We start from the raw sequence: 13,266 nt of genomic DNA on the forward strand, positions 1-13,266 counted from the left end.
GGTTGATGCTCGGGTGTGCTACCCACCTGCTCCTATTTTGTTTGTCTGTATATTAAGTTCTCTGTTTTGTTGGTATGTTGTTATGAATGATACCTTTCCTCTCGACTAATGTAGTTCTTTTTTTCTCAAAAATGTTAGATTGTACACCGCTTTGTACTGTTTTGCCAGCTAAAGGCGGTGTAGTACATGTGAAATAAATAAATAAGCGAACTGAATGATTATCTTAATGTTACAGGTAAACTGGATATTACACCTGATGATCCCCGCTGGATCGGTGCCTGGTGGGGCGGGTTCCTGCTCTGTGGTGCTTTACTCTTCTTTTCGTCTCTCTTGATGTTTGGATTTCCACAGTCCCTATCACCTCGCGTGGACAGTTCTGAAGAGAGCGAGCAAACTATGCTTCCTGACAGAGATTATGAAAGGCCCAAACCCAGCAACGGGGTCTTAAGGCATTCCCTGGATACAGAAGACAGCCCTTCCTGCTTCCAGCAGCTCCGAGGTAATGACATTTTATTTTATACTTCCATAATTTTGTTTTGCCAGTCCACTCTGCATTCCAGTCAGGTCAGCTGGTACTACTGTGACATATAAACTGGTAGGGCAGGAGTGACTGGAGATCACTCCTGCCTCATGACGACCTGGCAGATGGAGAAAGAGATTGAGGGAGGGGGCTAGAGGTGGATGAAGAAAGGGTCTGGAAAAGTTTTTCTTCTTTTTCGTAGTAAGGATTGGTGGCCATCAGACTCAACAACAAATCATGTCCTGTTCTTTAAATGCGAACTCCAGTGCACTTCTAAAGAGTGACCTAGGCCAGTTCAGTATCCAATGAAAAGACTTGCTTTATTTATTTGTTACATTTCTATCCCGCATATTCCCACCTATTTGCAGGTTCAATGTGGCTTACATAGTACCGGAGAGGCTTTGAAGTCTCCGGTGAACAAATACAAGGTAATGTTGTGATAGGATAGAGTTCATGTAGCACTGTCACATTAGGGAGTCGTACAACGGAAGAGTTGAGTAACGTCCATTACGTACTTGAGTTTTGTTGTGTAGCAGAGTTTGGGCATTTAAGTTGGGTCGGTAGGGTATGTCTTTTGGAACAGGTTAGTCTTTAATCTTTATTGATGTCCCACAAGGAACTTAGTGCCCTGTTTAATAAGCCACGCTATAGGCGCGTTAGTATGTTTAACATACGTTAACCATGTACACGCCTACACGGTTGGTGTGGGCACTAATTGTAGTCATGTTAAAAACGCTAATGCACCTTAGTAAACAGGGCCCTTACTGTACGTAGTTGAAACTAAGACTGCTCCACTGATTCTTGTTCAATACAAACATGAAAAGTTTTTCTGTAGCATGAGTAACTGAATGAATTAATGCAAAGATGGATGGTTGCATGTGACTGAAGAGACAGATGTTGATAGTGTGATAAAAGGATGATGTATATGCCATGTGTGGAGAGGGGAAGAGAGGCTGTGAAGTAGTTTAGTTTTTGAGCCCAAGATGGAGATTTTCGCCTCAAAGGAAAAAAACTTAACAGAATATTTGGAAGGGCTACAGCCTCTAAAAATGACAAATAGGATCAAAGGTTGTACCTTTGGGTGAGGAACGAAGGCAGGCAGGTCTCCAGGAGACTAGAGGAAACGGGTCACAAAGAACATTTAACCTATAAGAACAAGGAATACATGAACCTAGCAGGAAGCTTCTCTTTGCTTTAGCTTGCAGGATGTCAGTACAATCAAACATATAAACGGCGAGTGACCGTACTCACTCGCAAATGCGCAGTAGAGACCTCTGCCCCGCCCCCACGTCAATACGTGATGACGGGAGGCGGAACACAGAGGGTCTGTACTGCGCATTGCTGAGGGAGGGACACCGCCGTCTAACGCTCCCCCCACCCGAGTCGCCGCCGCCACCCACCTTCTACCCGGTCGGGCCCTCGCTCCACTATTGAAACAGCAAGGGTCCTGGAACGCAGCACTGAGCTCTGCTGAGCTGCCGACATCGCCCTTCCTTTTTCTTCTCTGCCTCTGTCCCGCCCTCGACGACGTTACGTCACACGAGGGCGCCGGGACAGGCAGAGAAGAAGAACGAAGGCCGACGTCGGCAGCTCAGCAGAGCTCAGTGCTGCGTTCCCGGACCCTCGCTGTTTCAATAGCGGAGCGAGGGCCCGGCTGGGTGGGTGGTGACGGCTCGGTGGGGGGGGCGCGAACTCGGAGGGGGAGGGGCAGCGGCGAACTCGGCGGTGGTGGCGGGCCTTTCAACCCCCCCCCCCCCCTTCCTATAATAGCCCGTTTTTACGGGCTCAAAGTCTAGTACAAAATATTATGTAAGCGTTGTACGTACGGTGTGTGGGCAGAAAAGATTGCCTTTGGTTCTGAATTGAGGATACAGTTGTAACTTTGATTCTGTTTGATGTATGAACAAGGCTCAGGATTGCTCTTCAAGTAGAAATGGGCAACATCAGTTTGCATTATTCACAGGCCTTCTCTGAAAAAGTCTCCAAAAATCATGCTGCAAATCAGCGGGTGGTATTGAAAAATTTAAATATCGTGAATTGCTATTTGGGAGGTTTGACAATCATATATTGTGGGTTTAGCATGTCTCTACATGAAGAATCATAGCCGTTACCCCTTTATAATGCATTTTTTATAATGTAGCCTTAACGTTTATATAAATAAAAGGGGTCGTGTTCATTTGCATATGCTGTCTTTTATGGAGCCTTTTCAACTATTATCTTTTTACATAACAGTTGTATAATATGTACGTTAATTAGCGATAAATAAAATACAGCTTAAAGATGTTCTAAAACTCACAAGGCTGAAAGAAATATTTGTGAAATTAAAGAACTAAAGGGCCCTTTTATTAAAGACTAGCACGTGCTAACGGAATTAATGTGCACTAAAATGCTAAGAAGTCCATTTTATACCTGTCGGCTTCTTATCATTTAGCACACGCAAATTCTGTTAGCGCGTACAAAGCTGAAGTAAAAGGGCCTCTAAATATGAGGAGGGCAGCTTTCAAAATTGCCCCTCTTCCTCCTCTACAGATATAAGTACCTGTCTTGACTGATGACCTTGTGAGCCCTTAGTTCCCGCAGGGGACAGTCGTTCCCCCAAGGACAGCCGAGCAACCCCTAGTCTTCACCTGCGGCGACCGCCGTTCACCGGGAGTTGAGCCCCCAGCTGCAGGTGGCCAGCGGGGCTTCAGGAACCGGGAGGTTGACGGACTGACCGGGCACCGAGGGACCGGAAACCCCAACAGCAGTCAGGCAGCGGGTCAGGGCAGGCAGCAGCAGAGTGGTCCAGGAACAGGCAGAAGGTCAAGGCAGGCGGCAAACAGAGTAGTCCAGGAACAGGCAGAAGGTCAAACTAGAACGTCAGCGGAACAAGCAACAAAGTCAAAAGACTACACACGCAGGCTGGAACCTCTGGAAACAGAAGCCGAAGCAACGACCTGCAAGGAACCTGCTCCTTAAATGCCATCAGTCATCAGCAGCTGAGCCACAGCTGACAGGGGCGGACCCTTCCGATGACATCCCTCAAGGAATCACTCTGATTGGTTCAGCACCGGTCCTCAGGCAGAGCCTCAGCTCCCTTTTCCCAATCCGAGCCCCCCCTCCCCCCCTCGGGCGGAGTTTTGGTTCCCGTGCTCGAGATGCGGGAAAGACGCCAGCCTCCGCGTCTCAGCGCCATCTTCCCCGCCGGCACGAGCGCGGACTCCATAGCCGGCGATGGGGAGCCCGAGGTCATGAAAGCCGGCCTGGATGCGGTTTCGGAAAAGCCGGCCATCGTGGTGGAGGACCCCGGCCATACCCCCTCCCGGAGCCGAGATGGCCGGCCATCGGGGCCAAGGCTAGGTAAGCTGCCCGACGGCGGGGGTAAGGCCGGCCATGTCCGCGGAGGTCTCTCCTCGGGGCTAGTTTCCAGGAGGAGCAGAGTGCGCGAGGGATGTGACAGTACCGTATTTTCACGCCCGTGAGCTCGTTCTACGCATCTTTACAAACTGCACACACACCTGCGTAACGTATGCGTGGGTGCACTGTTCCGACATATTTTTACTATGATGCGCTAATTGCAAAATTAGTTCATTTGTTTTTAATGCTTTTTTTTTTTTAGGTTTTGTGCAGGTTTTGTGAAGTAATAATGTCTGCAAGAACCGAAAAAGTAAAGCCCTTAAAAACAAATGCATTAGTTTGGCAATTAGTGCATCTTAGTAAAATAAAGTGGTGTATTTCGCATTATCCGCCGGACTCTATATATTGGGCCTAACGTTCTGCGCCAAAATCCAAGCACATTCTATATCGATTGACTTAACAAGCCAATCAGCGGTTTTAACAGCACTTAACAAGCAATAATGAGCACTAATTGACAATAATTAGAATTTACACGTATAACTCGCTAAGGGGGGTCTTTTACTAAGCCACGGTAGCGTTTTTAGCTCACGGTAGAAATCAGCTGGTGGTAAACACCGAGATGCCCATAGGAATATAATGGGGGTCTCACACTGCCAGCTGTTTTTTTTTCCGTAGCTTAGTAAAAGACCCCCTAACTGTATTAGGGTATGCCTTTTTAAACAGGTTAGTTTTTAGTGGTTTCTGGAAGTTTAGGTGGTCATTCGTAGTTTTCAAGGCTTTTGGTAATGCGTTAAACAGTTGTGTGCTTATGTAGGAAAAACTGGATGCGTAAATTGATTTGCATTTGAGTCCTTTGCAGCTTGGGTAGTGCAGATTTAGGTACGTTCGTGTTGATTCGGATGTGTTTCTAGTTGGTAGGTCGATCAAGTCTGTCATGTATCCCGGAGCTTCACCGTAGATAATTTTCCTGCTTATTTCCGATCCAACATAAATGCCTGATCTCGGCAACACAACAAAACTAAAGTACGTAATGGACATAACACAACTCTTCCACTGTTCGATTCCCTAATGTAGCTGTGCCACATGAACTTTATCTTACCACAACATCACTTTGTATTTGTTTACACCGGAGTCTGTAACGCCTCTCCGGTACTATGTAAGCCACTTTGAGCCTACAAATAGGTGGGAAAATGTGGGCTATAAATGTAACAAATAAATAAATAAATATTCTGTAATGCACAGCCCCTAAATTCTACTGGGCAGAGCCAAAAAGGAGTGTGGTTATGGGTGGGGAAATGGGCATTTCGTGGGCATTCCAAAATTTCTGCGCACTGTTATCAAATATGCCCTCTACGCCAAAATCTACGCGCCTGTATTTATGCCACATTTTCCTTGTCTTAATGCGTAGTTCTAGACCCTGGGATATCAACTAAGCGTATTCTATATACCATGCCTAAATCTAGGTGCCGCTTATAGAATACGCTTCTGCGGAAATTTTATTCTGCGTGGATTTTTCAGGCAACCTATATGCATGGGCGCGTTAAACCATATTAATTTTTACATAGACTCACAGTTTGTGCACGGTATGGCCAAAATTCTATATATAAAAAAAAAAAAAAAAAGAAAAAAGTGGAAAAACACAACTTCAAGAGATCAATCCGAGACAAGGGGTGAGATGCTCCAGGAAAACTTTATTAGGGACCCTAAATGGGCCAGTTCTGGGCTGCAGAAACTGAGGCGCTTCTTTGGGCTCATGTTGGAAGGATGCCTCCACTTACATAAGCACCAGTTCTATAGGCAACATTTTATGAGCTCCATTGTCTGTCAGTATATATTCTGTGCAACCACTGATCGACCCCTGATGAAGGCTTTTTTAAAAGCCGAAACACGGACCGTGTAGGGTCCCTAATAAAGTTTTCCTGGAGCATCTCACCCCTTGTCTCGGATTGATCTCTTGAAGTTGTGTTTTTCCACTTTTTTCTTTTTTGTTGAACTGTTGTGGAAACTTCGAACCCCTTTTTGTTTCTGCAAAATTCTATATATGGCAGTGAAAAAAAATTAGTGCTAAGCGCTGTTCTATAAATGGCACTCCATGATGGGCACGTTAGCGTCTAGTCCTGGGATCTGCCCCTAACTTTTAGGCGTGAGGATTTGCACCAACTGAAACCCGGTGTAAATCCCTGCAGCTAAATTAGGTGCAGATCGGACGTATTCTGCAAATTCTTGGAATGCCTGTGACCCCGCCCATGTCCCTCCTATGGCCATGCGCCCCTTTTCAGATGTACACACTAAAACTTGAGCTCCCATCTTTATAGAATATGCCTAGCAAGATGTGCGTGTAAATTGTAATTGTTGCCAATTAGCGCTGATAATTATTAGCGCTCAATTATTGGCGCTAATTGGTTCGTTCAGTTAAATTGTGCATGCTATAAAAGGACAGAACAAGTGAGACTGAAGCCAAGCAGCATTATGCAGAGATTTAATTTCGAAATCCCTCTCTATGATTTATAGTGTAGATTCTGCACCAAGGGTTCTACGAGATCAGTGATGCTGATACCAGATGGCCAGCCCTGAATTTTCAAAGAGAATCTGTGCTGGGAGATTCCTTTTGGAGGTCTGAACTGTCTCCATTATTTTTCCTACAATCAGCTAAAAAAAAAAAAGCTCAAATATGTCTCTCTGCCAAGAAAAAGAAAAGTTAGATGGACTCTGCAGCAGACAAGTAGGCCTTTTATCCAACACAAGAAGATCTAAAATGAAATGTAAAAAAAAAATGGAGAAAACAGATGTCAAAAAGTCACTTTTTAAATAAGAGCATTTCAAGTTTATTTTATTTATTTACAAGGAAAAAAGGCCCATTTCTGACACAAATGAAACGGGCGCTAGCAAGGTTTTCCTCGGAGTGTGTATATTTGAGACAGTGTGTGTGAGAGAGTGACTGTGTGAGAGTGAGTGAGTATGTGTGTGTGACAGAGAGAGAATGAGACTGGGTGCAAGTGTGTCTTTTACTAAGGTTGCTGAAAAATGGCCTGCAGTAGTGTAGGTGCGTATTTTGGACGTGCACAAAATCATTTTTCAGCGCACCTGTAAAAATTGCCTTTTGGGTTTTTTTGACCGAAAATGGACGTGAGGCAAAATGAAAATTGACGTGCGTCCATTTTGGGTCTGAGACCTTACCCCCAGCCATTGGCTTAGCGGTAAGGTCTCACGCATTAACCAGGCAGTAAGGCTCTACACGCGTCAAATGCCTTTTCCCGCCTGGTAGTGCCGCGTGTCAGAAAACAAAAATTATTTTCCGGCTCGTAGGGGATGCATGGCAAAAATGACATTACTGCCCCGCACATGCGGTAGCCAGGCAGTAACTCGGAATTGGAGCGCATTGGGTGTGCGTAGGCCATAACATGGCTTAGGAAAAGGACCCCTTAGGAATTATGTACTGTGAACTGCTGATGCAGGCACTCTAGGCGAAACACAGCCCGTGTCAAGTCCCCGTAGTGATTGTGACACCTCTTCAAGAGTATCGGGGGCATTTTCGAAAGGGAAGGGCGTCCATCTTTCAACGCAAATCGGGAGATGGGCATCCTTCTCTCAGGGTCGCCCAAATTGGCATAATCAAAAGCCAATTTTAGGCATCCTCAACTGTTATCCGTCGCGGGAACGACCAAAGTTCACGGGGGCATGTCGGCAGTGTACCGAAGGCGGGAAGGGGCGTGGTTAAGAGATGGGCGTCCTCGGCTGATAATGGAAAAAAGAAGGGCGTCCCTGACAAGCATTTGGCCGAATTTACTTGGTCCCTTTTTTTTCACGACCAAGCCTCAAAAAGGTGTCCGAACTGACCAGATGACTACCGGAGGGAATCGGGGATAATCTCCCCTCACTCCCCCAGTGGTCACCAACTCCCTCCCACCCTAAAAAAATTGTTTTTAATTTTTTTGCCAGCCTCTATGCCAGCCTCAAATGTCATACCCAGCCCCATGACAGCACTATGCAGGTCCCTGGAGCAGTTTTAGTGGGTGCAATGCACTTCAGGCAGGCGGACCCAGGCCCATCCCCCCCTACCTGTTACACTTGTGGTGGTAAATGTGAGTCCTCCAAAACCCACCCAAAACCCATTGTACACACATGTAGGTGCCCCCTTCACCCATGAGGGCTATGGTAGTGTTGTACAGTTGTGGGGAGTGGGTTTTGGGGGGGGGGGGTTGGGGGGCTCAGCACCCAAGGTAAGGGAGCTATGCACCAGTGAGCAATTTGTGAAGTTCACTGCAGTGCCCCTAGGGTGCCCGGTTGGTGTCCTGGCATGTGAAGGGGACCAGTGCACTACGAATGCTGGCTCCTCCCACGATCAAATGGCTTGGATGTGGTCATTTTTTGAGATGGGCGTCCTCGGTTTCTATTATCGGCGAAAACCGAGGTCGCCCATCTCTAAGGTCGACCATCTCAACATTTAGGTCGTCCATCTCTTAGGTCGACCTAGATGTTGAGATTTGGGCGTCCCCGACCGTATTATTGAAACAAAAGATGGACGCCCATCTTGTTTCGATAATACGGGATGCCCCGCCCCTTCGTGGAGACGTCCTCAGAGATGGGCGCCCTTAGAGATGGTCGTCCCCGTTCGATTATCCCCCTCCACGTGTGCTAACCAAGATTTTTTGAAAAGACCGTTTTGGCTGTGTACTAGTCCCTTGGTCATCTCCGCGTGTTTTTTGGTTCCTGTAACTGAGGAAGGCAGCAGATAATCACTTGGGCTCCATCAAATTGCCCTGTTTTCTTCCAATTTCTTTATAACCAAACACTGTACAGAAATATCCAGCAGCCTCATCATAATTATGCCCCCAAGGATTGCAGATGTTACAATACCTGGAAATGTTTTCATGAAAGAAATTAAAATGCTTTCTGCTTTACTGATTGATACCAGATGGCTAGAACAGTAGCCGTGCGGCTTGCTGGAACGGCCTAATAATAACCTTTCATTATATCACCGGAGTAAGCCAAACAGAGAGGCAACGGAGCCTCACAATCAGCGCTGCACTTCAATTAACCATTTAAAAATAGAAGGCAAACCTAGAGAGAGAAAAACAGATTTGATGAAGATACCTGTAATCTCCAAACCCTTAATATGCTGAACATAAGGGGAGAAAAAAGCCAATTAAAAATCAAAGAGAGACCACCGAAGCTTTACCTAGACTTCAGCCAGATCATTTTCAAATGTAATAGTTTTCACAATCAGTTCTGGGAGAAAATAGTCATTAGTTATTTAGACAAAGGAGGGCCAAGCTACATTGGGATTCCTTCTAGTTTAAGCAGCTTCACCCTTGGAATAATTAGATTGCTTACTGAAGAAGAAAATTGGGGATTTTAATGTGTTACACTCCACCCCACCTGCACCCAAACTCTCCCCCAGGAATGCCTACACATAGAAACATAGAAACATGACGGCAGATAAAGGCCACATGACCCATCCAGTCTGCCCATCCTCTGTAACCCCTAATTCTTCCTGTTCCTAAGCGATCCCACATGCTTATCCCATGCCTTTTTAAATTCTGGAACAGTCCTCGACTCCACCACCTCCACCGGGAGGCCATTCCACGCCTCCACCACCCTTTCTGTGAAATAATACTTCCTTAGGTTACTCCTAAGCCTATTCCCTCTTAACTTTGTCATATGCCCCCTCATTCCAGAGCTCTCCTTCATTTGAAAAAGGCTCTCTTCCTGTACATAAATGCCCTTGAGATATTTAAACGTTTCTATCAAGTCTCCTCTCTGCCTCCTCTCTTCCAGCATATACATGTTGAGGTTCATAAGCCTGGCCCCTATAATTTTTGCATTCAAGATTGCTTACTAATTTCGTAGCCGCCCTCTGTACTGACTCCATCCTGTTTATGTCTTTCTGTAGGTGCCGTCTCCAGAACTGCACGCAGTACTCCAAATGAGGCCTCACCAGAGACTTATACAATGGCACTATCACCTCCTTTTTCCTGCTGGTCATGTCTCTCTTTATGCACCCAAACATCCTTCTGGCTTTTACCATCGCTTTTTCTACCTGTTTGAAAGCCTTAAGTTCGTCAGACACAATCACCCCCAAGTCCCGCTCTTCCTTCACACACTGAAGCACCACACCCACAGTAATTCAAACAGGGACTTGCCTGCCACTTTATGGATGTCAGCAAAGGTGCATATTAACAAAGGCAGACCTTTAGTATATATTATCAGTTCTATTAGACCAACATGTGTTAGTAAATAGACCCCTTAAAGGCGTATTTTCAAAGCTCTTAGACTTACCTTAGTAACCTGTGGAACTTTGTAAGTACTTTGAAAATGATCCCCCTTTTTTTTTTTTTTTGTTACATTTGTACCCCGCGCTTTCCCACTCATGGCAGGCTCAATGCGGCGGGCAATGGAGGGTTAAGTGACTTGCCCAGAGTCACAAGGAGCTGCCTGTGCCGGGAATCGAACTCAGTTCCCCAGGACCAAAGTCCACCACCCTAACCACTAGGCCACTCCTCCACTGTTGCTGCTATTTGAGATTCTACATGGAATGTTGCTATTCCACTAGAAGTCGGCCCTTGCAGATCACCAATGTGGCCGCACAGGCTTCTGCTTCTGTGAGTCTGACGTCCTGCACGTATGTGCAGGACGTCAGACTCACAGAAACAGAAGCCTGCGCAGCCTTCTACATGGAATGTTGCTAGTGGAATAGCAACATTCCATGTAGAATGTCCAATAGTAGCAACATTCCATGTAGAATCTCCAATAGTATCTAGTTTATTTTTGTTACATATGTACCCTGCGCTTTCCCACTCATGGCAGGCTCAATGCGGCTTACATGGGGCAATGGAGGGTTAAGTGACTTGCTCAGAGTCACAAGGAGCTGCCTGTGCCTGAAGTGGGAATCAAACTCAGTTCCTCAGTTCCCCAGGACCAAAGTCCACCACCCTAACCACTAGGCCACCCCTCCACTCCACCCTTAGACTACTAAATCTAAAAATCAATAAACAGATTTTGTGTGCCAGAACTGATTACATTCCTAAGCTGTATGTTTCGATGAACCCCTAAGTGAAAAAAAAAAGCTGACACCTTACTATGATTTGTAATGCATGATTACTATTTTCAGCTTTTTATAGATTTAAAATAAGAAACCTGAGTATGACAGCTGCAAAAGGCCTAGTGGTTAGGGTGGTGGACTTTGGACCTGGGGAACTGAGGAACTGAGTTCGATTCCCACTTCAGGCACAGGCAGCTCCTTGTGACTCTGGGCAAGTCACTTAACCCTCCATTGCCCACCGCATTGAGCCTGCCATGAGTGGGAAAGCGCAGGGTACAAATGTAACAAAAATAAAATAGATACTATTGGAGATTCTACATGGAATGTTGCTACTCTTTGAGATTCTACATGGAATGTTGCTATTCCACTAGCAACATTCCATGTAGAAGGCTGCGCAGGCTTCTGTTTCTGTGAGTCAGACTCACAGAAGCAGAAGCCTGTGCGGCCACATTGGTGATCTGCTAGGGCCGACTTCTACATGGAATGTTGCTAGTAGAATAGCAACATTCCATGTAGAATCTCAAATAGTAGCAACAGTGGAGGAGGAGTGGCCTAGTGGTTAGGGTGGTGGACTTTGGTCCTGGAGAACTGAGGAACTGAGTTTGATTCCCACTTCAGGCACAGGCAGCTCCTTGTGACTCTGGGCAAGTCACTTAACCCTCCATTGCCCCATGTAAGCCGCATTGAGCCTGCCATGAGTGGGAAAGCGCGGGGTACAAATGTAACAAAAATAAAAAAAATAGATCAGTACATCTATGAAAGAAATAATAGCTTTCCAATATTATCTGTAATGAGTTAAGTGAAAGCCTATTCTTGCTTTTGAAAAATTTTCCCACTCCTCATTGCTAAGCTTTTGTAGCTCATAAATATTCGAATGCAGTCAATCATGCTCTGCTGCTCGAGCGGTTGGATCAAATTGATGTCTCAGGACCGGTCCTTAAATGGTTGAGCGAATTCCTATCTAACAGAAGCTATTCAGGCAAACAAAATCAACATCTCTCCCATTACTGGTCCCCGAGTTGTGGGGGGTCCCACAAGGTTCCCCATTCTCCCCAATTCCATTTAACTTCTTTATGTCCTCCCTTGGCTCGATCTAGGTGAACTATTACCGTCTTATGCCAACAACATTCTGCTACTATTACCAAGATTACCCTCCCCCCAATCACGATTTTACCTAGACAGTTAACAGCTGAGATGAATGCCATCCAGAGCTGGTCCCTGACTAACAAACTAAAACTGAATGCAATTAAAACCAAGGTTTTATGGTTCCGCAACCCAGGGTTAGTCCCTTCCTCAATAACAGAACATTTGTAGTAGAATCAGAAGCCAAAGTGCTTGGAGTAATTCTAGATTCCTCCATATCTTCCTTTCCTTCCAACCCTTATTGCTGAAGGGTTGGAAGGAAAGGTTTGCCTTTTTGCAGATGACACAAAAATAGCCAATAAAGTGGATACATTGGAGGAGGGAGTAGAAACAATGAGAAGGTTAGAAGAATGGTCAAGGGTCTGGCAGTTAAAATTTAATCTTCAAATGACCATTAATTCACTCAAGCTCAAATCTTAATTGAAAATCACAACACAACCTCACACCGGCTGTGTAAAAAAACTGGTGGGACACACCTACCCACGTACCATGTACTCAATCTTGCTCGATGAAGAAAAAAGCTTCAGTTTCGCCACCCAGTCAGCCCAACACAGCGGGCTATAAGGCGTAGGCTCGGCGTGCCATCATATAGCTTTAAAAAAACTCCATCGGATGCTATTCACTATTTCCACTTGGAAGATTTATTTCAATTATTCCAGTTGTCTAGTAGTATATATGTCCCAACACTTATATAAATCGGAATCTTATGCGCTCCTGATCTAAATCAATTACTTATGGATTCCTAATACAATTGTCCAAAGAGTTTGTTCTATGAGATAAAGCAGGTGACACCGCTCAAAAATCACTTAGCTTCTTCCATATGCTGTGAAGTCCCACTCCTTCTGGTGTGCTCCGCTTTCCAACCCGACAGGGGAGCCCCCGTTTCGCTAGTGCTGCGTCAGGGGTCTTAATCTCTCTTGTTGTATCAGTACTTCTAATCCAGTCTCAACTCTGCTGCATCAAAGAAACACTGCCAAGAAGTGTAGAGTGATGCACTTGGGGTGCAGAAACCCAAAAGAGAGATACCGGATAGAAGAGGAGAGATTAGTAAGCTCGGCTCAGGAGAGAGACCTTGGAATGTTGGTGTCCGAGGATCTAAAGGTGAAGAAACAGTGTGACAAGGCAACGGCCATGACCAGAAGGATGCTAGGCTGCATAGAGAGGGGTATAACCAGCAGAAGAAAGGAAGTGTTGATGCCCCTCTACAAATTGTTGGTGAGGCCCC

The 13,266-nt window shown here is 45.7% G+C and overlaps 1 protein-coding gene across 1 annotated transcript in view; it reads left to right on the plus strand.

The window, feature by feature from the left end:
- Nucleotides 1–13,266, plus strand: part of SLCO3A1 (solute carrier organic anion transporter family member 3A1) — a 417,332-nt gene that overhangs the window by 328,495 nt on the left and 75,571 nt on the right. Inside the window, exon 4 of the mRNA XM_030192656.1 lies at nucleotides 236–499. Coding sequence (XP_030048516.1) covers nucleotides 236–499 — 264 coding nt within the window. The remainder of the gene's footprint in view (nucleotides 1–235; nucleotides 500–13,266) is intronic.

Source organism: Microcaecilia unicolor, chromosome 1 (genome assembly GCF_901765095.1).
Source record: "Microcaecilia unicolor chromosome 1, aMicUni1.1, whole genome shotgun sequence".
Lineage (NCBI taxonomy): Eukaryota > Metazoa > Chordata > Amphibia > Gymnophiona > Siphonopidae > Microcaecilia > Microcaecilia unicolor.